The sequence below is a fragment of the Physeter macrocephalus genome, chromosome 14 (assembly GCF_002837175.3).
Source record: "Physeter macrocephalus isolate SW-GA chromosome 14, ASM283717v5, whole genome shotgun sequence".
Lineage (NCBI taxonomy): Eukaryota > Metazoa > Chordata > Mammalia > Artiodactyla > Physeteridae > Physeter > Physeter macrocephalus.
Window position 1 is genome coordinate 87175929 of NC_041227.1, and position 25340 is coordinate 87201268.

Sequence of the window (25340 nt, forward strand, 5' to 3'; positions counted from 1 at the left end):
GGGTCTGTGCCGAGTAAAGCTGACCTCGAGCGGGGTGGAGGGGAGACCGCTTCGCTCTTACCAGCTTCTTTTTTTTTTCTTTTTTCCATTATAGGTTATTACAAGATAGTGAATACAGTTCCCTGTGCTATACAGTAGGACCTTGCTGTTTATTTTATATAAAGTAGTGTGCACCTGTTAACCCCAAGCTCCTAATTTATCCCCCTCGCACCAGCTTCTCTTTGACCCAGCGTTTCAGGAGTAGGATGACCACCCGTCCCGGCTGGCTCAGGACTCAGAGACCCCCTGGCGCCCAGGAATTTTCACGCTAAAATTGTTGCTCCCAGGTATGTATACAAGATGCTGCAGAGGAGCCCAGGAGCCTGTGGACAGCCGGGCCTGGACACAGCGGCCCGGCCCCGCCCAGCCACACTAGGGTTTCTCCACCTGCCCTTGCACAGGGCATTGCGGTCCTTCAACCGTTCTCCCCAAGAAACTCTCTCCAGTCAAAGCTGCGGGCGACAGATTGGAAGCCTCACGGCTTCTCCTACCCGGGGAGGTGTTCTTGTGTAGGCGCCTAATCCCGTCTGAGGGCAGCCTGGGAAAAGGATGCAAATACGGGGTGGGAGATTGGCCTTAGTGACTTCCCACTTTGAGATGCTCCGGACTGGCTACCTCGTTTCAGTCAAGTCCTGCGTTCCGGATCCTAAAACCCTCAACTTATAAAATTCTCTCCCTCCCCAATGCTTTTTTTCTGAAAGCTTCTCTTCATCCTGCTTATTTTACACCGAGGAAACTAAATTTGAACCCCTTATCCCTAAATTTGAACCCCTTCTCATGCACAGGAGAAGGCAAAAGAAAGGGTAGAGATTATTTTTCAGTTGTGTGGGGAAACAGAGGTCCAGAGAGGTTTGGCGCCCTGTTCAAGGCCCACGGTGAACGGGGGACAGAGGAGCGCCGGCTGCGTGGCCCCGCAGAGGCGGCTGAAGACCAGACCGCTGCCGCGTTGTCCTCAGTGGGTGCTCTCTCAGCACACCCTGGGGGTGGGCCGGTGATAAGGCCTGTTTCACACATAACCCCTCAGGACTGCACGCAGTATCGCCGAGACAGAAAGCAAACGTGGAGTTAGTCAGTCTGGAAAACACACACAGCCAGAGAGCCAGGTAAACATTTCTTGACTTTTGCCAGGAGTCGCCTTCTGGTCCAGGCCCAGCCCATCCAGACAGGCGCACGAGTCCCCTCCCTCCCTGGCGTCCCCTCTCTGTCCTCTCAGTCTTTTTCACTACTGTCCCTTCCCAGGGTCTGTGTTCATCCCAAAGGGCTGTGATGAGCCTTACTGTAGGAAGCTCGGGTCCTGGGGGCTTCAGAGCAGAGAATCTACAAGCCGCGCAAACTTTTCCTGCTGCCAATGCACTTCTTACGGCACAATTTCAAAATCTATTTACATCAACAAACTCTCTTCCAGAGCTTTTACATAAAACCTCCCATCCCCACCAGGAAGAGTAGGACAGAAGCGGGTAGGGGAGGAAGCCCCGACCCTACCACACGTCTCAGGAGCCCGGGAGGACTTGCCCAGCACTTGAGAGGCCGAACGAGGGCAGGACAGCCCCTCCCCCAGACCCACAGGTCCCAGGTCCCCAAACCCATCCAAGGGCACCCTGACTCCTCTCCTGCCACGTCACTTGGTTGGCCTCAGTGACGAGGATGTCATTCCTGAGCCATTAAACAGTTAAGAAATATCCCGCCCCACTGGCTGCCATGCTCATAAAGGGAGGTCCACGTGTACTTCCGTGTGGCTCCAGATGGGCGGCTCACTCATTTGCTCACACCCAGCGGGGAGCGAAGGCAGAGGCCAGCAGCACTGCCACCTTCCCATGCAAATCAGCCCCGGGAGTGCAGCTGGGCCCCTCCCGCTCCTGCCTCCCAGGCAATGCTCCTGGGGAGGCCTTGGGGAAGATGCCACCCTGGGCGCTGTGCTCTCTTCCTCGGCGTGGCCCTCGTGCTTGACGCTGTGGGCCTGGTCCTTTTGCTACTGGGCATCTTCGCCTCCCTCGACTTCTGGGACTTCTTGGTCTACACGGGGTCCCTGATCCTGGCTTTCAGCCTGCTCTTCTGGATCATCTGGTACTCCCTCAACATCGAGGTGCCTCTGGAGAAACTGGATCTGTAGTTTGGAGGCGGGCAGAGGAGGACTCGGGCTTCCCGGCAGGCGGAGGGGCAGGGGCCTGCTGCGGCTCCCGCCCCAGATGCCCCGCCAGGGACCAGGTGAGTGCACAGGAGACCTGCCTGGAGGGGCGGCCAGGAGGCTGGGGGAGGCTGGAACCCTCTGGGGCTACACAGGCAAGTGGCCCAAAGACTGTCCCCCAGCTGGGGATTCTGTCAACCTGGGCTCCAGCTGGCCAGGAGAACGTGGGGCAGGTACTTCTCCCCCGGGGGACCCTTTTCCTCATGGAAATTGCAAAGAGGGTCTCCACAGACCCTACGACTTCTGATCCACCACGAATGGTCCTGCCATGCAGAACGGGAAGTTATCCCTTCTGCTTAAAACCTGGAGAAAGGAGCCCGTCTCCATTCTCCGCTGGGGAGAATCCTTGCCGGGGAGAAAAGCCTTCAGTCCTAGAAGAGGATGGAAAGTTCCCCGATGCTGCTTATGCCCTTGCCTTGTGAGCTGCTTGCTGCGGTAGGAAACAGAGCAGAACCACCCAGCATGGTCCTTCTCGCTTGCTTCCTCCCTGCACCTGCCCAGGCGGGACACACGGGAGGCGGTCAGGACCTGTCTCCACGTCCCCGCTCAGTGCATCTGCCCCCCTCTCAGCAGTGCCCCCACCCCATGCCCCCAAGCCAGCCCGGGGGACCGGAAGTCAAGGGACCACGGCTGACCATTTCATCCCAGCTGGGCCAGAGCTCGGTTGGCCGTGTGTAAGCAAGGAGGCAGGTAACTGTAAGACTTTTCACATGGGCATGGAAAGCAAAAGGTAGAGCTAGTCTGGCCCCCACAGGCCTGAGTTAGAGATGGCCAGCTCGCCCCAGGGGACTAAAGTCGGAGGCCTGGTTGGTCTGGTCATCATCCCCTCCTCCCAGGCGGGCAGGGACCTGCACTCAGGCACAGCCAAGCACTCCACTTTGAGTGCTGCATGTGAGAGCAAAGGTCATTGCAGAGTTGGAAGGAGGAAATAATCATCGCGTCTTTTCTGGGGGATTCCATGGGACCCTTGGAAGTGAGAGACTGAGCAGCAGTTTGAAGAGGTTTCAGTAGGGGAGGCTAAACTGTCCCTGGCAGGTGAAAGGCAAGAGGTGAGAAGTCAGAGCACCTGGGCCTTGCTCGGAGCAGCACCACTTGTTTGCTGGTGACATTGCACAGGAGGCATCATGCCCTGAGCGTCAGTCTTCCCGTCTGTAAAATGGGGATAACGCTACCTGCCCTTGTTGTTGCAATGGTCCAAAAGAGGTAAGGCAGGAAGAGGCTCTTTGCCCATAATGTGGTTCTTACACATGCCAAGTGTTGTTACAAACACACAGCAGAGGGGAGTAAACTGACTCAGAGTCCCAGCTGGGGGTACCTTGGTGTGCCTTAAATTGGTAGTGGTGGGGGTCAGCTTGAAACTTCAAAACGTGCATCATGAAACTTCAAAGCAAGAAGGGACCCCACACTTGTGTGCTCATTCACGAGGATGCGTCAGGCATCGTGCAAGGCGGTGCGGGTGCTGGGAAGGGTAAGACACATGAGGTCTCTACCCTCGAGGAGTTCCCGTCAGGCGAGAGACAGACGTTAACCAGACAGTCTGACTAACAAGGTACGGTAACAGTCAGGTGAGGACTAGGAAGAAAAGGAACACCGCTCCTTGGGAGCGTTCAGTAGAGAGGCTGACCCAGAAGGTGGAGTCTTACAGAGAGAGGCAATAGCTTGAGCAAACTTCCTGGGGTAGCAGGAAATAGAAGACAGCAGGATGATTGAAGAGCAGAGGGCAAGTGCAGGAGAGGGTCAGGGCCCTGCAGCGCGGGGAGGCCAGGCCAGCCAGGGCCTACAGAACCCTCTCAAGGATTTTAGCCATTATTTTAAGAGCAATAAGAAGTCATTAAAGAGATGTAAGCGGGGGTGGGGACTTGACATAATTTGATCTCTGTTTCCAAAAGACCACCTTGGCCGAGGCACGGATGACGATGATGATGATGAGAAGTTCAAGCCCACTTGGGGGTCTCAGTCACTTGCCTAAACAAGAAGGGTCTCCAGTTCAGTCTCCTTATCCTGCACACCCTCCCCTCGTTGAATAGAAGGTAGTTCAGTAACCCAGTAGTGAAGACCACGGGTCAAGACCCAGACTGCCTGGTTTGAACACAGTTTTGTTGCTTATAGCTATGTGGCCTGGGGCAAGTTATGGACTAGCTATGGGCCTAGCTATGACTCCATGCCGTAGTTTCCTCATCTGTAAAATGGAGATGGTACTAATACTAGCCTCTGTTTCAGAGATGATGCTAATAACAGCCCTGACCTCACAAGGGTGTTGCAGAGATTAATTTAGCGTGCGTATCGCACCGTGTGAGTGACAACTGATAAAACAAGGGGCACTCTGATAAACCTCTGTCACGACGCAGGTAGCTGGTCCATTACAGCGGGGTGGGAGCCTCCTCTAGGACAGACATCCCCGAAGCATTTCGACCCGTTCTTCAAGCAGCATGTGGCGTTAGATTAATTTAGCGTGCGTATCGCACCGTGTGAGTGACAACTGATAAAACAAGGGGCACTCTGATAAACCTCTGTCACGACGCAGGTAGCTGGTCCATTACAGCGGGGTGGGAGCCTCCTCTAGGACAGACATCCCCGAAGCATCTCGACCCGTTCTTCAAGCAGCATGTGGCGTTAGGACTCCTCAGTGGGTGTGAGAATGAGGGCTGCCCCAGAACACCAGACTTCTGTCCAGGCTCAAAGAGATGTCAAAAGTGGTGGGTCCGTTGTAGCCTCCACGGCATACGATCACGCAAACACCTCCTTCACCTTTTCAGTCCCCACACTCCAAGTTCTACAGGACCCTGGAGCCAGCTGGCCCTTTCATCCAGCTTCATCTGGACCCTGCATCCCCGACAACGTCTGGGGCTGGCCCAGAGCGATGGGTTACAGTGGACCGGGACCCGCTGTGCAGGGGCTCCTCACTTACAGGAGCTGCTCACCATCTCCTGGATGACCTCGGGCAAGTCATTTGACGTCCCTTCAGAGTAGGAGGTTCGGTCCCCGGGAGAGGTTTCACACTGTTCTCTGCAGAGGCCGCTGGGGGCGGGGGCTGGGGAGGGAGTGAGCGGGCAGGACGCCGGCAGCCCCGCCACACACACCCCCAGAGCTGCTGGTGCTCTGTATGAAAGTTCACACTGAACTTTCACGTAAGACTTCCTGTGAACACAAGCTCCCATGCTGAAAGATATTTCTTAAAGGCCTAGACTCAACCCCCTTACTTTGTATGACCTTTGGCCTGGGCATCACCTCCAACCACATTCATGATTTATGGGCAGTTTGTAACTGGCTCTGCCGGTTCCCTAATTCTCAGACTGGAGCAAAGGGAAGAACACGGGTTCCGTGAATTCACAGCGCAGCACGTCCCCCGGTCTCAGCAGGATGGTTGCTAGGACCACCCCCACACCCCACCCAGAGGGAAGCAGGCCACATCCCAGGCAGGAGTCACGACAGGGCAGGGCCACCTGGTCACTAAACCTCCAAGTCCCCCAGGAGTTTCAGGATGACTGGCTTGTTTTTATCGCTCAACTGTGTACCAAGCAATTTTATCACTTGGTCACTGTATTTCCCGAAGCTTTGTTTGCTCCATGCTCTACTGGCTGGGCATTTCTTGTAGATAAAGTCCCTGCAAAGGCAGGGGAGGACGCTTGTCCTTTAACAAGAGGGTGTGAGACTACACTCCCCCCACAAACACACACACACACACACACACACCCACAGCCCCACCCTCCATACACATACATCCCCCCACGTACATGCACCCAGATTCCCCCCATAAGCACACCCACAGACACACACACACCCTACACACACACCCACCTCTCCCATGGCCACCACACATCACACACACCCAACATGCACACAGTCTGTCACAGATACACTCACACACCCACACACACCCACCCTCCTCCCCTATACCTTCTACACACATCAACACCCTACACATGCATCCCCCTCCCCCACTGCACACACAGTCACACGCACACCCTCACATGGCCTCACACTCACATGGCCTCCACTCCCCATCCGCCCTGTTCACACACAAACACGCCCTCACACCTGCCACGCGTGTACCGGAAACACACCCCACAGAAACAAACACTCCCGCTCCCCCGCAACCGAAGCCAAACGGCATGGCACGGCCTCGAGCCCTGGAAAGTTAACTTTTTCCAACATGCAGACTCTCCTCTCTGCCGCAGAGGGGCCAAGGGGGCTGCCGGCAGAGCCAGACGGAAAGGCCTGCACCCCCGCTCGGCACGGGCTGCATGGAGGGCCAGACATTCTTCTAATCCCTGGAGGAATTTTTAACCTAGAGGGAGAGGTAAAGCAAGTACACAGGGCCTCACAAAGAGTACACGGAAGGAGCGCAGTCTCACATGGGGCTCTGAAAGCCCAGAGGAGGAAGAAGCCGCCCTGGCTGGGTGGGAAAGGGGGTGGTGTGTGGCTTCAGACGTCTGGGTCCTGAGCAACAAGTAAGAACGTGACAGGGAGAGCTGGCGCTCGGGCAGAGCCAGAGGGAAGGACCCCAGAGAGGGAAGAATGAAAGGGTGGCCCAGAAAGGGTGAGCAGACACAGGGGACAGGGGTTAGGGGTGCCCATTGCTGAACTTGGAGGATGCTGAAAGCCAGATGAGGATTCTGAAACTTGGAAAGCAAGGAGGAATTTTCGATGACTTCACGGCCTGCAGAGCGACACGGCCAGGCTCCGCTTGAGGAAGAGTAACTTGGTGTCACGTGCAGCAGGGGTAGGGGAGAAGAGGCACGGGAACGGGGGACCACTGGAAACAGGGGTAGTAATAAGTGAAAATGATGGCCACAGGAAGGAGGGGAGAGCGACACAGAGAGAGCACGGTGGACCACAGACGGACGTCCTGGTGTCCCTCGGAGCGGTAGCGGTGTCAAAGGCTTCAGAAAGCACTGCCACCGTGGAACAAGGAGGTCAGGGGAAGGCAGGGGTTTGCCCAGAATGAGGTGTTTTCCTTGGCACGTGCAGAGCTGGGGGTGCAGACGGTATTGAGGGGCAGAACTACCCAACAGGAGTTGAATGTGCAGACTTTCAACTCAGAAGCGGGATCAGGCGTGGAGATGGAGTTAGGGGCTGGAGACAGGACTGCGGACGAGATTGTAAAGGGCGGGAAGGAGGAGGGAAGGCAGGCAGGTCGGGAGCCCACAGAGGATGACTGGGCAGGTGGCAAAGAAGGCAAAGGAGGAAACGAGACCAAAGGTGAGGGGAACTGACCTTCAAACGCTGCTGAGTCGTAAAGCAGGGTGTAGCCGGAGGAAGGATGATTGGACTTGGCAATGAGCCTTTATCAGTGAGGTTGGGGACAAAAACGAGGCTGGTGCGCCTCGTGGAGGGGCTGCTGAGATGTGTAAAGGGGCGAGCGCAGATCAGTCTAAAAAGTCTTTGGCGATGAAATGGAGGGGGTAGGCCAGTACCTGACGGCATAGCTGGCCTGAAGTATGGTTTCTTCAGAGGAAGGGGATGCAGAAAATGGAGCAGGATGGCAAGTGGGGGGAAGGAAGCCAGCAGAGAGGAAACGAGGACGCTGAAGTTACAAATGGAGAAGGATGCCTGGCTGTGCCTGGGGTGCAGGTGGGTGGTGGGGTCCAAAGGCCAGGGAGAGATTTGCTTGGCCTGCAGGGAAGGATGGGGAAAGACAAACGGAGGTTTGGTGAGTGTCTCGGTATTTACTGGGCCACTTATTTTCACGACCTCATTCAATCCTTACAGCTCTGTGGGTCAGGGGTTCAGAGCCCCATTTTACAGGTGAGGAAACTGAGTCTCAAGGTGGTTTCAGGACTCGCCCGCTGTCGAGGGCCAGCATCAGAATGCACAACTGAGTCCAGCGGACTCCAAGAACTGTGCTTGTTTTGACAGATTCAAATCTCGGACTGATCCATCTCGTCTTCATTTTTTCAGCCCACGTCCCATCTGGTGGAGAAGCAGCAAAGCAAGCTGATGCCCTGTTTCTGCAACACATCCTGTAACAGAACCCGGCAGGAACCAGAGGCCGTGAGGTAGAAGCTTTCAAGGCACCTGCTGGGATGCCCAGGAATGGCCACGCGTGCCCGGCTTCCGGCGGGTTCCAGGCTCCATCAAGAGACCAGCACCCCTGCCCCGGGCCACTGACACCACTGCCGGCACCCCAGCCGTTTGTGAGGGTCTGGGGAGCCCCTAATGTTCGCACAGTGGGGCTTTTATGGCAATAACCCTGCTGCTGTGGGCTTGCGCACCCAACGAGAAGTTCGTCCGAAGTCCGAACGGGACCGCCTGCGAGCAAATATCGCGCGACGTTGCTGCTGCTTCCACTCTCCGGCTCTTCGGACGGACTGCGCGGGCCCCTGGGGGACCCGGCTCGTCCGTCTCTTGGTGTCGTCCAGTCGTCACGGTAGTGTTCACGGTAGTGTATTTCAACATGCTGGCTGCCCAGGCAAATGCAGAGCCAGTGCTGAGTGCAGGAGGTCCCCTTCCTCGGCGCTGGACACCCGGAACCGCCAGTGCCGCCCCCGACTTGCACGACCGGGCCACACAGGGGGGTGTTCACATGGAGCTTTTAGTCAAATGAAACCCTCCGGGCATTTTTCTGACAAGTTTCTGACAAAGCATTTTCTGGACTCTGCTGTGCTGTCCTTGCGTCATTCATTTCTTGATCCTAAGAGCAGGCCTCTATTTTTATCTTAATTCAGTTGCATCGAGTCCAGTGCAGCCCAGCTAGAGCACCTAGCAACCTTCACAGGCCCATCAGACGTGCTCATGACTGTCACCTGCGCTCGAGCTGCCCCACTAATTTATATGTCCCCCAGCTTAATTTTGTACTCTTTATTTATATCTCACCCTAAACGTGTATGTCTTTTTTCCAGAAGCTGCCTCAGATCTTTTGTGGTGTGAGGCAGTTACCTCAATAAAGAAGCTGATTGGCCTTTATAACACAACATAACCTATTTCTGGGTCTGCGCGGTTTCATAACTACTCCCAGACTCCCGGCTTTAGGGCATCTTCTTCCCATTCGTTTAACCTGCCTCTGTGCAAATCCCGGAATTCTACATTCAGTACAGCACCTCTTGGGAAGAAACGCACAGAGCTCAGTGGATGGAGACAGTACAAAGGTTATCCTAACACCGTGGAATCTTCTGGAAGCTCTGTGCTCGGCCACCAGGCCAGCTTCTCAGAATTAGGCTGGACTCAGGAAGCTGAAGAGATATCATGAAAGCACATTCTAGATAAGGCACCAGAGGAAAGATTCCCCTCCTACCCAGAAGCTTCCTTGACCGTCACCGCTTGCAATCCTATTGATCTTCCCAGTTGGAAACTTCTCGGTGTGTCAGACCTGACTCCATACGTGGAGGAAACATTTCCCTTTACTTGAAATTGTAACGTTAGCACAGGAGGGAAAGTCACATATAATGAAAGTCACTGAACAATTCCTTAAGAAGACATTTGTTGGTGGCCACAAAACTTCTCTTCATGAGACCGAGACAGGTTTTTATTCTAGAAGTGGAACAGGTTTCTGTTTCTTTGTCTGGGAACCAAATGGAATCGTTGGCTGTCGTTTCACAGCAGCCATGTTGTTCCAAATACGCAAATCTCGAAAATCGAGGATCACGCTCAGCCCAGAGCACATGTTCACATCTGCGAGAGGCTGGCGGGGCTGAGGCTGGCTGAGGGGCAGCAGCAGATTCCAATCTCCTGCGCCACCCTCACTAAAGGGAATCTCCCTCCTCACTTAGCATCTTCCTCCTTCACTCTTTCTTCTGCTGGTTAGTGTGCAGTTTAAGTGCGTGTATGAGACGGCTCTCCATAGAGAGCATTTGTTCAACTCCTAAGGTCTCCTGAGTTACAGGGCGTGCTCCTGCAGGGTGGGCACCGGACCACTGCTTTGGAGAACGCAGGCAGAATAAATCTGTGATAAAAAATAGGGGGCGAAGTGAATGCAAGTCTAGCTGACGACCTGCTGGCCTTTGTAAGAACCCCGTGGGAGAAAAAGGAGGTCCACATAGGAGGGCTTCCTAGAATTTAGCTTCAACCACCTGGAGACCCCAGTTAAGAGCTGGAACTGAGAAGGCATACTTAGGCAGTGCATATGTGCAAAGTCGGGGTGTTCCCTCAGAGGCGAGGCTTGGTCCACATCTCAGTATCTGCCAGGACAGGACAGTATCTCAGGGACCCCCGACGGCACAAGCGCCAAATTCAATCTCAAAGATGATGAGAGCAGCATTCCATCAACTGGATGCAGATCACCTGGGGATCACATAAGTGCAGGCTCCAATTCAGTCGTCCAGGGAGGGGCCGGGGACTCTGCATTTCTAACAAGCACCCAGGCAGTACCACTGCTGCGTTAGAAGAAGAAAGTGTCCTTAAGACAATCCGAAGAGTGAGGATCTTGGACAGCCCTGTCACTTTAGGGGTGGGGACACTGAAGCCTGCAGGTGAAGTGAGTTTCCCAAGTTCAAGCAGCTGAAGAGCAGCAGGTCCAGCACCGGGGCCCAGGGCTCCAGGCTGCCGGTCCAGCCCTCTTCCCCGCCCCCGCCCACCCCGTGAGCTGCTGACGGGCTCTTCTGAGCCCTGCTGAGCCTTGGGCGGCATGAGCGAGTGAGCAGGGCAGCGGCCAGGGCAGGGGAGGCAGCTCACACTGCAGGTGAGTCGTGAGCCGGCGTGCCTCGCTTCAACCTGGCTGTGCCGTGTGCCCGTGAACGTGGTCCTGACCAGGCTTCCACGCTGCTCTGTGTCACTGCAGATTCCAGAGCCATGAGCCCATGAGCGCGCGTCGTGCAAGGCAAGTAGGGTGGAGAGGGAGGAGGAAACAGGCGAGGCCGTGTTTCCACCAGGCAGGGCCACATGGAACTGGGCTAGGTCTGATCTGGGCTCGTCCTCCCAGTGGGCTGGGCATGGGGCGCCTCCTACCACTCTCAGGGCCATCTCCTCGGGCCCTGCTCCTATCTGTTCTCTTGAACGAAAACTGGACTTTTTCAGTCACCTGACTCAGTCAACTCCGCCACTTACAAGCTGAGTGACCTAACAGGGGATCCTCACCTATTAGGGGATAATAATAATGACATCCCAATCATAGGACCTAATGTGATTCAGCGCTGCTTCTCTGAGACTCACAACCTCCTGAATGTAAATACCTTACAGTGTACTTTTCCTCCTTGTAGAAGTCAAAACAGAGAGCTGTGAAGTTTAGGTCATCTCCTCAGATGCCTAAGGATTCCAGGGCTATAGGACCTGTCATCTATAAAGCTATTTACAGTCAAGTCTGCCTCTAATAATCAAGTATACACTTCACACAACCTCATCCCCACACTTTACTGCAGAGACGACCCACCAGGACCCACAAAGCCAGGGCAGATGGGCATTCTAGGGGGAACGGCGGGTCCACCCCGGCTCTGCAGCCCACCCCCAATCAATAGCCTTAAAGCTCCTCCGATTCAACTCATCCCTTGGTGAAATTACAGTGTCGTGCAGGAGGCTGATCAGAAGCTGAGTCCACCACGGTGGAGGCCAGCTCGGAAACGTATTTGCATGAAGGACCAAAGAGCCCTCTGGGTAAAGACCAACCCTAAGGGAAAAGAGAGTCAGGCTGACAAGGGTGGCCCGGTAACAGATACTTAACGCAGGCATGCTTGGCTTCCTGCATCTCCCAACAACCCTTGCTTGTTCTCAGGGAAGAAGGGCTATAAGAAGGATTAGGCCAGTTTGGGGTGAAACTGTATGAGATACCGGGGTCCATACGTTGTCACTTGGACGCACCCAGCACAGACTTGGGTTGTGCTGGTTCCTGGTAGACACAATGAAGTCTGGCAGAAAAGTGACACAGGAGGTGCTTGCTGATAGCTGACGGGACTTGCCGGCGAGCTGAACTGGCTCTTCCAAGACCCCCAAAGTTTCTTGCCAGGGCAGACACACAAGGGGGTGAGGGGCCGGCCAGGAAAAGGCAGATAACAGTAAATCACTCCTTGTCAAGGACACTTAGGTGAAAGGTGCAGACAGCTAGAAACCGCAAACCAGCCTGGGAATGGCAGGTGTCCCTGGGTGAGAAGTGTGTGTACTTCTCACTCCAACGACTAAGCATGGCAGGCCTGGGGTAGCTGTGTCTGCCTTCCCACCACCACACAGCCTCCCCCCTTCCTTCATTCCTTCACTCAGCACAGATTCACCTCTGGCCTCACTCCTCCTGGATCCCAAAGGCTGCCCCGACGGGGAGATCCTTCAGCACTTGGAGCTGGTAACTCTCGGGAAAGGGAGGGGGAGGGGAGGTACAGATTCCTACCACGCCCCACCTCTGCAAGGCCCACGCTGTGCTGGGCTGCGTGCCCCCAAACGCCCCGAGTCAGCGTGGAAAGACACGATCTACACACAGACTCTGTATTTCACAGGGCAACACCTAGACGCTGCTTCCACATCCAGGCATCCTGTTGGCAAGGATCTCCATGTCCTTCCTTCCTGCCTCTCCTTCCCCAAGCCGACTGCTTCTGCAATAGCAACCCCTCCCCACCCCGGCCACTATGCAGCCGTTTTCCTCTCCACCAGCTTCACTTCCAAGCCAGGGCCTTGCCCTCCTCACTCTGGATTCTGTTCCCCGGGGCACAGCATGCCGCCAGCACACAGCCTCAGCTCAGATGTCCTCTCACCCGACCCCATCTTTCTGACCAGCCTTCCTCACCCCCATCATCCCGGGACTCCGGGGCCAAAGTTTGCGGAGTCCACATCTACCCTGCCAACCAGAGGCTCCAGGCCCTGCCCAGAGCCTCTCGTTCTGAAGAGTCCAGGCCAAGGCAGCCACCCTAGGCCTCTGCCGTTGCCTGAACAATGAAGCAGGGACTCTCAAGGTGCAGTCCTGGGACCAGCAGGTCTGTCTCACCAGGGAATTTCCTTAGAAGGGCAAAGCCTCCAGCCCTGGTTGGGTGACCAACTCGTCCCAGTCTGCCTGCCTCAGTGCCGGGGATTCCTATCCCAGACCTGAAATGAGAGGCTCTGGGGGTGGGGCCCAGCAATCAGGTTCACCAAGCCATGGGGGGATTCTGATGCACCCTCAAGTCTAAGACCCTCTACAGGAAAGGAGCTTTGAAGCCAAACTTGTGCTTGGAGGCTGTCCTCCGGGTGACCCCATCTCCTCCACCGGCTCCCTGGTTCAAGGACAGCAGACCTTGTCCACTGTCACATGGAGTCCTGGCCAGGCTGTACCAGCCCCAGGCGGCTCTATCAGCTCTGAGGGACCTCGCATCCTGGCCAGCCCGTACTGTCCCGAATCACCTGCCACTAGTGTCCCTTGCCGGCCAGGGGCTGGTTTTTTCCTCTGGTTTCTTCTGCATTTCAGTTTTCAAGAAATTTAAGTTTCCCATTGTTTCAAAAGAAAGTCAAGAGGGGGAAGCTGCTGGAGCTGCTGGAGGAAAAAGGAGACAAGAGGCAGGAGAAAACTCTGGGGGAAAAAGGGTGGAAGGCACTGAGGAAGTGAGATGGTGGAAGGAGCTGAAAGGAAGGCTGGGCTGGGGAAAGGTGAGAGGAGAGCCATGGGAGACAGCAGCTGAGACGGGAGCAAATGGGAAGGAGCGTTCCCCACGGTGTGCTTTGTGGACCAGGAGGAGCAGCAGCCTCACGTGGAGCCAGGCTCTACCTGCAAACTCTGGATCTCACCCCAGACCTTCTCAGCCAGAAAATCTGGGACTTTAAAAGTCTTCCCAGTCCTAGGATGCACACTACAGCTTGAGAATCACCGGGCTGAATAGTTCTGTTGTTTATTTAAGCAGGCATGCTGCCCCTTGATCCTGGATTCCAGTGATTTTTTTGAATTTCTGCCTGGGGCATGGTGACTCAGAAGAGTCCTAATGTGACTCTCCCTAACGTGACCCTCACACACACCACCTCTTGGCCTGATGACCTCCTGATTCCGCAGAGATGGGAAGAAACGGCTGTAACATCCTCCTTCTCCTCCATCACTCTCACTGTACCACTGGTACCACCAGCCTCTGGCAGCTCTAGACTGTGCAGCCTTTTTCTGGGAGGTTTTGGGGCCTGGAAAGAACTCTAAGGCGCCCCTGATCCTGTGTGACTTCCCAACCTATTCAACATCAAGGACCGCCTTTATTATTTTTCTCCCATTTCTCCCATATTGTCTTGAAATATGTTGTCTGCCAAAGAGACTAATCATTAAGGAATAATTAATTCAGTTCCCCATGATTTATTAATCAAACACATCCACAACTGGGTATGCAAAAAGCAGAAAACAGATGTATTATGGTTTCCATTAGAGTTTTTGAAACATTTAAAACAATGCATTACAACTACCATGAACCCCTGGGCGTCTGGGGAAGAACAGATGAAACCAGAGATTGCAGATCTCAGCTGCCGGGGTGAACAAAGGTAGTATGAGGAAAGGGAAAACAATAATCAAAACGTTTACAGGCTCCTGCCGCTCTCCCTGCACCCAGCCCACTCAGGACTTGTCCCCTTCCAGGAACTCTACCCTCCCTCTGGTTCTGGGTTTCTCCAAAGGGCATCTCACAGACTCACCAACAAGGCCAGTCCTAACCCAGTGAGGCCTTAGGGCCAGCGGCTGCTGCCCCCGCCCCCTCCTGCCCTGGCCCCGTGACCAGACCCCACCTCTTCCTCCTGCAAACACAGGAGTTGGTTTTCAGTCTCCACCATTAAACACACCGGCGCCCCCAAAAGATGCCAGGCTAACGGGGCGGGGAGGGGGAGGGGCACGGTCCACAGTGCGATTCTAGAGAAATGATTGCTGCCATTTCTACCTACGGAGCCCCTGTCCAGACACAAATGCGTGGGAGAGCGGAGCTGGGTCCCTCTTGCCCTCCAGTGACTGAGGCTTTGCTGCTGCTTGGGCTGGATGGGCCTGCCTCTCATTGCTCGGGACACGTGGCAACCGAGGCATCTCAAGGCAGAGGAGAGAAGGAACAGGACTGGGGAAGGAGCTAGGAGAGGCCTGCCGCAAACAAGAAGTTTCTCAACAACAAACAAGAAGCTTCTCGACAACTTCTTTCGATCTTTAAAATCCGTATGAATGTTGCCATTTTATTCCACAATACATTTGTGCTTGTTCACTACTTTAAAGATGTTCCCAAATCTTCAAATATAATTGGCGTCGTTTTACCTGTGGGTTTGCTCTTCCCGGCACAAGGACACGGACCCCAGAGGGCCAAGCCGCCCAGGTGGGAAGGAATTCTCGCTGCTGGTAGCAGTTCTTTCTCTTGAGGCTCCTCGGCCAATCCTGGGTGGACGTCTGCCTGTTCACCCGGCAGACAACCGGGCAAGCCCAGCCGCGTCCAGACATCCCAACTGCACATCAGGAAGCACCACTCTTGTCCAGGCTCCGTGTTTCCACCTGAGAAAGCTGAGGCCCCAGCATGCTAAGTGACTCAGCCAAGGCCACACCACCTGTTACTGACAGAGCCTGAACACGCATTTTCTGACTCCTGACCTACTGCTCTTCCTGCTATCCCATTATTCCTCTCTAGGTGAGGACAAAGGACTGGCAGGGAAACAAGGACCGTCTCAAGGATGAGCACCTGGTCAGCAAGCCAGGTGGATCAGACTGCGTTCAAGGGAGCTGTTCTGTGCCTCTCCTATGGAATGGGACTGTTACTGCCAGCAGTATGCACTCCAGAGGATTGTTTGAGACGTGCGCTGGGGAACAGACATAAGGGCTTCGGAAAAGTACGAACAAACTGGGCGGTGGCTCTTGACCCCGTGCTGGGGAGGCTTGGCTGAGGCTTTGTTCCCTCCACACGTGTCCTTCCTCTCGGCCTGTCTGCAGCAGCCCAGCACACACGTGGGCTGAAGTGTGGGAAGCTGACCCTGAAATAGTGATGGCCAGCCTGCCACATGGACCACGTCCCCCCATCGCGCCCCCAAAGCCGACAGAAGGCGTCACTCGAGGCTCGTGTGACTGGGCCGCTGGGCCCGCCGTGGCCTCCACCCAGGGCCACAGGCACCACCACCAGCCCACTGAAGCCGGTTCCTGCCAGGAAACCCACTCATCATTTTTATCACCCACAGTTTATATGAGCCAGTTGTCAGGGGTCAACGAACGCGGGCGAACTAAGACCAGCCACCACGAGGGATGGACACCTACCACTCACGCGCCCCACGCCCTGTGCCACAAGGGATTCAGACTGGAAAGAGCCCCCATTAATAACAAGCTTACTAATCAATGTCGTTCTGCGTGAAATCTATACTACTTAATACTATAATCTATAATATTTCCACTGTCCTTCATCCTAAATCCTTCTTGGCCTACTTGACTGGGTGAAGGTCTTCATGCTTTTCATATGTAACTTTGCAAATGAGTTTGGTAGATCTGGTACTGAACAGAAAAAAAACAACCAAACAACCCTGTTTCCCCATAAACCAATAAGCTTATTACAAAGAGAACTCAGAGAAGGTCTAGAGATGGAATTTAAAGCGTGAAAGCAAGCAAGGGTAAATGAGGAGGAGGACTGCTTGGGATGGGCAGTTAAATGCTTCCAACCTGAACCAAACAAGCCAGTGGAGTGGCCTGAGGCTGTGTGCTTGTTACTTACCTCATCCGCAGACAGATCCAGCTCGGTGTTATAAATACCTTTACACTTGAAGAGTTTTTTGAATGTGCTGGGGGAAAGCAGATGGGAGGGGGTGGAAGTGAGGGAAGCAGAAAGGGAAACAGATGAGGAATGCAGAGTCCTACCCGCCCGCCCACTACCACCACACACACTTCCAATGCCCTGAACCTTGGAGGCGGGGTAAGCGTCGCACAAGACACAGCCACAAATGGTACTCCGGCAGTGGAGCTTTAATTTGGAGTGTAGTCTAGGAGCGAGCACAATATAAAACACCACAGTTTGATGGTAAACCCCCCAAAGTAGAAAGTTAATAGCTGATTTGACCCTCATGCAAAGTGTAATGCAGTTTCCCCTCATTATTGCAAACACACACACACACTCACACTAATACATTCACCTGTGGCCCCTCTCCCCTTGCTGGTGATCCTCCACCGGTCTCTACCTTCAGCTGAGGTAAAGACAGCTTCGGACTACAAGTCAGACCTGGGTTCTAGTTTTAACTCTGCAACTTGCTGGCCAAATGACTTTGTCACTAAACCTCCCTTGGAGACTCCAATTTCATCTGTAAAATGGGCTCTTGTAACCATCAAGTGAGATACATACAGTAATAGCCAAAGAGGAAGGCAAATAAGCACATGAAAACTGTTCAACATCATTGTCCATTAACAGGCAAATTAAGCCCACAATGAAATATTCCTATGCACATATTCAGGTAACTAAAATTTAAAAGACTGACCTCACCAAATGCTGGCAAGGATGTGGCGTAACTGTAACTCTCATGCATTGCTGATGGGAATGTAAAATGGTGTAACCACTTTGGAAAACAGTTTGGCTGCTTCTTAAGTAAAACAAACATCTATCATGTGATCCAGTCATTCTAGTCGTAGGTATTTACCCAAGGGAAAGAATGTATACATCTGTACAAAGACTTGTACACAGATGTTTATAGCAGCTTTATTTGTAATAGTCAAAATTGGAAACAACCGGGGCTTCCCTGGTGGCACAGTGATTAAGAATCCGCCTGCCAATGCAGGGGACACGGGTTCGAGCCCTCGTCCAGGAAGATCCCACATGCTGCGGAGCAGCCAAGCCCGTGCGCCACAACTACTGAGCCCGCGTGCCGCAACTACTGAAGCCCGCGCGCCTAGAGCCCGTGCTCCGCAACAAGAGAAGCCACCGCAACGAAGAGGAGCCCCTGCTCGCGGCAACCAGAGAAACGCCCGCGCGCAGCAACGAAGACCCAACGCAGCCAAAAATAAAATAAATAAAATAAAATAAATAAATTTATTTAAAAAGGAAAAAAATTCTATGCTAAAATTGGAAACAACTGAATATCCATCAATCCTTCAACAGGTGAGTAGATATACAAATTGTTGCATATCCATACAATGGACTAGTACTACTCAGCAGTAATGAATTATTTTTTTATTGGAGTATAACTGCTTTACAATGTTGTGCTAGTTTCTGTTATACAATGAAGTGAATCAGCTCTACGTATACCTATATCCCCTCCCTCTTGGACCTCCCTCCCACCCCACCCCCCTATCCCACTCATCTAGGTGATCACAGAGCACTGAGCTGAGCGTCCTGTACTCTATAGCATGTTCCCACTAGCTATCTGTTTTACACATGGTAGTGTATATATGTCAATCCTAATCTCCCAATTCGTCCCACGCTCCCCTTCCCCCACTGTGTGTACATGTCTGTTCTCTACGTCTACATCTCTATTCCTGCCCTGCAAATAGGTTCATCTGTACCATTTTTTCTAGATTCCACATATATGCATTAATATACGATATTTGTTTTTCTCTTTCAGGCTTACTTCACTCTGTATGACAGACTCTAGGTCCATCCGCACCTCTACAAATGACCCAATTTCGTTCCTTTTTATGGCTGAGTAATATTCCATTGTATATATGTACCACATCTTCTTTATCCATTCATCAGTAATGAATTATTGATACAGCCAACGACAAGGATGAATCTCTAGATGATAATGCTGAGGGAAAGAAGCCTGATGTAAGGACTTCCCTGGTGGACCAGTGGCTAAGACTCTACACTCCCGATGCAGGGGGCCCAGGTTTGATCCCTGGTCAGGCAACTAGATCCCACAGGCATGCCGCAACTAAGAGTTCGCATGCCACAACTAAGGAGCCTGTGTGCCGCAACTAAGGAGCTGGAGAGCCACAACTAAGGAGCCTGTGAGCTGCAACTAAGAAGCCCGCAAGCTGCAACTCAGGAGCCCACCTGCCGGAAGTAAGACCTGGTGCAACCAAATAATAAATAAATAATTTTTTTTTTTTTTTTAAAAAGAAGAAGCCGCCTGATGTAAAAGAGCACATATTGTTTGTTTCCCTCTATATAAAACTCAAGAAAATGAAAACTAAGCTATAGGAACAGAAAACAGTTCCCTGGAGGCAGGGCAGGAGGGAAGGGAGTTGGACAGGGAGAGAGGGATTTCAAAATTTGGCACAGGGATTAAGAGGGTAGCTGCTTATTTTACTCCCCATTCCAGATTCCATAGCAGATATTACCAACTGACCACAACGCTTTCCTGCATATACAGGCATGTACCACACCCACTGATGCTTGTCCTGAGTCCTTCTCCTTGGGTCTGCCATCAGACGACTGAGCCCTTGGGTTAGTCCGGACCTTTGGCATTCATTTCTTCATCCTCTCTGCCAAAAGGTCAAATTTATCTGCCCAAAGGCTCAGTCCAGCTTGGGAAATGTATGGGAAATATACCACTTCCCCCATCTTGCTCACCTCCCCTTGCTGTAGCTGCTTTCTGTAGTCCCAGCCTCCTAGAACAAGGGGACTGCCACGGGGGCATGATGGCCACAGTTGACTGCAGGGATAGCAAAACTGACATGAGGGCAAAACAGACCGTGGGGGCTGTTTCTGGGGAGACGCAGTACAACTACGTTGGTGCGCCCCGTGATGGCAGGGATCTCTGTCCATCTGGTTCTTTGATATATTCCAAACACCTAGAACCATGGTTGGCACATAGCAGATCCTCAATAAGTACTCACTGAAAGAATGAATGATAAACATTCTAAATTCTTCTTCTTTCTCTTTTTCCCATCAAAAGACCATTTGTTTCTCCATTGATTTCTAGCTGTTTTGCCACTGAGAACAGAGATCAATCTAGTATCACTTGTTCACAGCCTACTATTGCATCGCAAATGATTTCAAGTCAGAGCCTGGCAAATCTGGAGGCACTAGAGGCGTCTTACCTGAAACATTAGGTTGTAGCCGTAGCGGGAGGCAGGAGGGGTTGGAACAGAAAGTGCCAGCCCTCTGGGTCCCAGGCAGGTCCACGGATTCTGCACACTGACTTCTGGGGAGAAAGAGCCATAGATCTTTGAATTTCGTTAGAGAGTGTTAGTGCCGTGTTTCTGTGATTATGGGTATGACATGAAAATTAAACTACATTAGTGTTGTTTATAGATTTTGGAGAGCTAAGACAGGGAGAAAAATTTATGAAAACTCATTCTAGTTGCATAATGCTAATTACCTATTTACCTGAGCTACCTGCCATTAATGCATAATTCCTCTATACACAAAGAAATTGCACATACATTACATCTATGTCAGATAGATTCCGAGGCTTTATTTGAAACACTGTGAAGGATTTGGTCTCCTAAATGGCTTAAGCATTTGCCGTGACTTTAAGAAGATTTGCCTCGTGCATTTCAAATTCCAGCCGACATCAGGATCACTTGGGGAGGTTTTAAAAAACAGCCAATGAAAAATAACATGATATTTGGGATTTGTTTAAAATGATCCAACACAGAAAAGGGGGTGGGGAGCAGGAAAGATGAAACAAAACTGATGAAACACTGATAATCATTAGAGCTGACTGACGGAGGTACATGTATACAATTACCTCTATTTTATGTATGTTTTAGAATTACCTCAATAGAAAGATATGTGGGGAATTTCTTTGCACAGCTGTGAGAGGACAGAATACACTGACGCGGACCTGGGGATGTGGATGTTTCAGTTACTGGAAACTTCCATCTCCATTAGCACATTTGCGTTCCCTGCCACCAAAATAATTCTTACTTGAACAATTCTCGGTGGTTCTATCTTCTATCTATCTCTCTATCTATCTATTTATCTATCTAATCTATCTATGTATCTATCTATGTATCTACATATGTATCTATCTATCTAATCTATCTATGTATCTATCTACGTATCTATCTCTCTATGTATCTATATCTTTATCTCTCTATCTCTCTATGTATCTCTCTCTCTCTATCTATATCTATCTATCTATCTATCTATCAATCTATCTATCTATCTATCACTCCCTAGACCAATTCAATCAGAACGTCTGACGGAGGGGGCCCACACATATTCTAAAGTATCCAGATGACTCTAATGTGTGGCCAGGGTTGAGAACCACCAGGAAGGGAAAGTTTCTGAGGGCAAACCTCAGGTCAATTTTTTTTTTTAATTAAATAAGCTGCTTTGACATGTCTATGAGAGCACAGACTACACACAGGGAGGCCTGGGTGGCAATAATAATCACCACCAGTTACGAAGTTTCTCGTATGTGTCACTGGGTGAGTTCCTTTATGTACATAAACTCATGTTATGTACTCTCCACAGCTACCTTATAAAGAAACTGAGGCTGGAAGAGGAGAAGTAATTGTCCCAGGGTCAACGGCTCCTAAGTGGCTGAGCTGGGATTCAATCCCTATCAATCAGAACTCTTTCTGCTCCAGCTTCTCTGAGTGTCGAAACAGAGGAATTAAGAGGTCCATGGCTCTTAAACCACCAACCATCCGTCAACCCATCCTCTGTTTGTCTCCGCAGCCTCCCTGGATAGCTTATGTTCTCACTCTTCTGACCTACATTCCAGCTAAAGCGACTCCTTTCACCCTGCTTCTCCAAGTTTCCCCATTTCTGCTTACAAATGTTCAAAACCCTTACAAAATGATAGTATTCTGTTGCCTACACCCACTTTGGGTGGATCTATAAAAATCTGTCCTAGAAACGGTTTTCCTTTATTTAAGAAACATGTTCACCACATTCCATGTGTCACGTTTATAGCCACGTATCTGGTCAGGTCTCAGAGCAGCGTGACAACAAACCAACAGAGCTGAATAACCAAAATTAATTCCAAAATAACTCAAGTTCTTGATGGCACGTTTAATGTCCGTAGGTGTAAGACGTAAGGAGACTACAATATAAGGGGAAAGGGCAAAGGTACCTAAATGTGAGATGGCCTCTACATTCTACTGGAAGTGGTGCAATATTGATTCTAAGTAAACTGAGAAGACAAAAAATAAAAGAGAACAAAGAGAAACAAATAATAAAATGGTAGCCCTAAATCCAAGACACAGATGGAAAGAGATTGTGCCAATGGATTTTTAAAAATTATTATAAGTTGCCTACAAGAAACTCACTTTAAAGATAATATTGGTATGTTAAAAGTAAATAAATGGAAAAAGATATATCATGCAAACTAACCAAAAGAAAGTTGGAGTGGCTATATTAATAACAGACAAAGCAGACTTCAGAGCAAAGAAAATTACCGGGGATAAAGCAGGACATTACCTAATTATAAGAGGGTCAATTCACCAGAAGGCAGAGCAATCATAAATGTATATACACCTAATAACAGAGGCAAAAACTTACGGAACTGAAAGGAGAAATAGAAATAGACTAATTCACAATTTGTTAGGAGACTTCAGCTCCTCGCTCAGTATTTGGTAGAACCAGCAGAGAGAAAACCAACAAGGTTTCAACTATAAACTATATGGTTCTTCGGTCCTATCAGAACTGATAAACCATAAAACAATGGACTCTAAATGACCTTTATAGAACATCCCAGTCAACAACAGCAGAATATACATTCCTTTCAAGTGCACATGGAACATTCACAAAAATGTCTATGACAGACCATATGCTGGGTCATTGAACAAATTTTAAACGTAAATGAATTGAAATCGTACAATATATGTTCAATATATGATTATAATGTAATTAAATTGGAAATCAATAATAGAAAGAAAAATTTCCACCCAGGGGACTGCCCTGGAGGTGCAGTGGTTAAGAATCCGCCTGCCAATGCAAGGGACAAGGGTTCGAGCCCCGGTCCGGGAAGATCCCACATGCTGCGGAGCAACTAAGCCCGTGCACCACAACTACTGAGCCTGCTAGCCACAACTACTGAGCCCATGTGCCACAACGACTGAAGCCCGTGCGCCTAGAGCCCGCGCTCCGCAACAAGAGAAGCCACTGCAATGAGAAGCCCACGCACCACAACGAAGAGTAGCCCCCGCTCGCCGCAACTAGAGAAAGCCCGCGCGCAGCAACAAAGACCCAACGCGGCCAAAAATAAATAAATTAATTAAAATAAATTTTAAAAACTAGATAGCTTAAAATATATTAAAAAAAAAACATTTCCACCCAGAAGGAGAAGAGAGAGAGAGAAAGGGCCTGAGGAAATATTTGAAGAGATAATAGCTGAAAACGTCCTGAACATGGGAAAGGAAATACTCAAGTCTAGGAAGCACAGAGAGTCCCATACAGGATAAATCCAAGGAGGAACATGCTGAGAAAAATCTCCAAACACTTGGAAATCAAACAATACACTGCTAAATAATTCATGGGCCAAACAGGAAGTCTCAAGGAAAATTAGAAAATATTTTGAAGTGAACAACAAATGCAACCTATTTGCGCAACATGGCTGAAGTGAGGCTTAGAGGGAAATTCACAGCTTCAAATGCTTATATTTGCAAATAAAGAAGAGCTCTCGTGAGCACAGAGTAAAAATCCTCAAGAAAATATAAGCAAGTTGAATCCAGCAATATATAAGAAGAACAATATACCACAACCAAGTAGAGTTTATCCCAGGAATGTAAGGCAGGTTAGACAAAAAGTACTTAGACATGGCAGCAAAAGAATGATCCATTCTTAAAGATTTATAAGTTGGACTTCATCAAAATTAAAAACCAGAAAAGGTTTTTGTTTGTTTGGTTTTTTGGCAGCGAAAACTGCAAAAGATACTGTTAAACAAATGAAAAGAGAAACTACAGTCTGGGAAAAAAGATTTTCAAATCACATATCCAACAAAATTCTTGTATCCAGAATATATAAAGAATTTAATATGTACAGAATTCTCAAAATTCAGTGAGAAGAAAATAACCCAATTTGAAAACGGGCAAAAGAGTTGAACAGACACTTCACCAAAGTTCACCATATGATAGTAAATATGTTCATCATCAATAAGCCTGAGAAAAATGCAAATTAAAGCCACCCCAAGACACCACGACATACTTATTAGAATGACTAAAATGAAAAATACTGACAGTACCAAGTACTAGCAAGGATGTTGAGCAGCTGGAATGCTCATTCATTGCTGGTGGAAATGGAAAGTAGTCCAAGCCACTCTGAAAAACAGTCTGACAACGTCTTTCTTTTTTAAATTGAAATATAGTTGATTTACAATATTATGTTAGTTCCAGGTACAGCAAAGTAATTCAGTTATATATACATTTCAGATTATTTTCCATTATAGGTTATTACAAGATATTGAATATCGTTCCCTATGTTATACAGTAAATCCTTGTTGATTGTCTATTTTATATACAGTAGTGTGTATATGTTAACCCCATACTCCTAATTTATCCTCGCCACTCCCCTTCCCCTTAGGTAACCGTAAGTTTGTTTTCTATGTTTGACAACTTCTTATAAAGTTAAACACACACTTACCAGATGACCCATGAATCCCACTCCTGAATATTTTCCTCAACAAAAGTGGAAAGTTATGTTCACACAAAACCATAAATCTTTATAGCAGCTCTACTCATAATTGCCCCAAACCGGAAGCCACCCAAATGTCCTTGAAGTAGTGATTCAATAAACAAACGGTGGTACATCCACACAGTGAAATACTACTCAGCAAAAAAAGGAACATGTTACAGACACAACTTGGCTACATCTTAGAGGTATTGTGATGAGTGAAAGAAGCTAGTCTGAATGGTTACAGACTGTGTGACTGTAGAACACGCATGAAAAGACAAATCCAGTGTGATGGAGAAGAGATCAGTGCTTAGCAGGGTTAGAGTTGGGGTGAGGGTGTGGTTTCAAAGGGATAGCTCAAGAGAGGGTTTCGGGGTGATGGAACAGCTCTGTATCCTGATTGTGGTGGTGGTTAAACAAATCTACTCATGGATTAAAAGTCATAGAACTGTACTTCCCCCAACCCAGATGTCAACTTTATGTACGCTGATTTACAAAATAAAATAAGTTAAAAATTCAAGTTCTTTGCGTTTTGTATTTCCCAACTCTGCCAAAGGGTCTACACTTGTGGGTCACAGCAAAACTTCTTTGAAACCTCCTTTCTCTCCCATCTGTTCACACATTCCAGCTGTTTCTACACCTCCCTCACTCTACACTCGCAAACCTCCCCAGCTGGTGCTAAGGGGGGATCAGGGGAATGCGAGTCTCCCCCATTCTTCAAGCTACCCCTCAGTCTTTAACACTGGCGGTAGACATGTCCAATGTCAAGTACAGTTTCACATTCCCCACCCCCAACCATTTTGGCACCCTGAAGCTATTCC

General features: G+C 50.3%; 2 protein-coding genes across 12 annotated transcripts in view; one reads left to right on the forward strand and one right to left on the reverse strand.

Moving 5' to 3' along the window:
- Window positions 1-25340, reverse strand: part of ADPRM (ADP-ribose/CDP-alcohol diphosphatase, manganese dependent) — a 421658-nt gene that overhangs the window by 325543 nt on the left and 70775 nt on the right. For 10 of the 11 annotated variants that reach the window (XM_055090473.1, XM_055090472.1, XM_055090471.1 and 7 more), the window contains one exon: window positions 19995-20098. The exons of the other annotated variant lie outside the window; for it this stretch is intronic. In XM_055090473.1, coding sequence (XP_054946448.1) covers window positions 19995-20098 — 104 coding nt within the window. The remainder of the gene's footprint in view (window positions 1-19994; window positions 20099-25340) is intronic. 11 annotated transcript variants of the gene reach the window in all.
- Window positions 1888-9313, forward strand: TMEM238L (transmembrane protein 238 like). Its single transcript, XM_055090480.1, has 2 exons — window positions 1888-2244; window positions 8126-9313. Exon 1 carries the CDS (start codon window positions 1910-1912, stop codon window positions 2147-2149), a length of 240 nt encoding a protein of 79 aa, XP_054946455.1. The 5' UTR covers window positions 1888-1909; the 3' UTR covers window positions 2150-2244; window positions 8126-9313.

What these genes read in the sequence shown, in the direction of transcription:
- TMEM238L (XM_055090480.1), top strand. Translation starts at nt 1,910, where the DNA reads ATGCTCCTGGGGAGGCCTTGGGGAAGATGCCACCCTGGGCGCTGTGCT.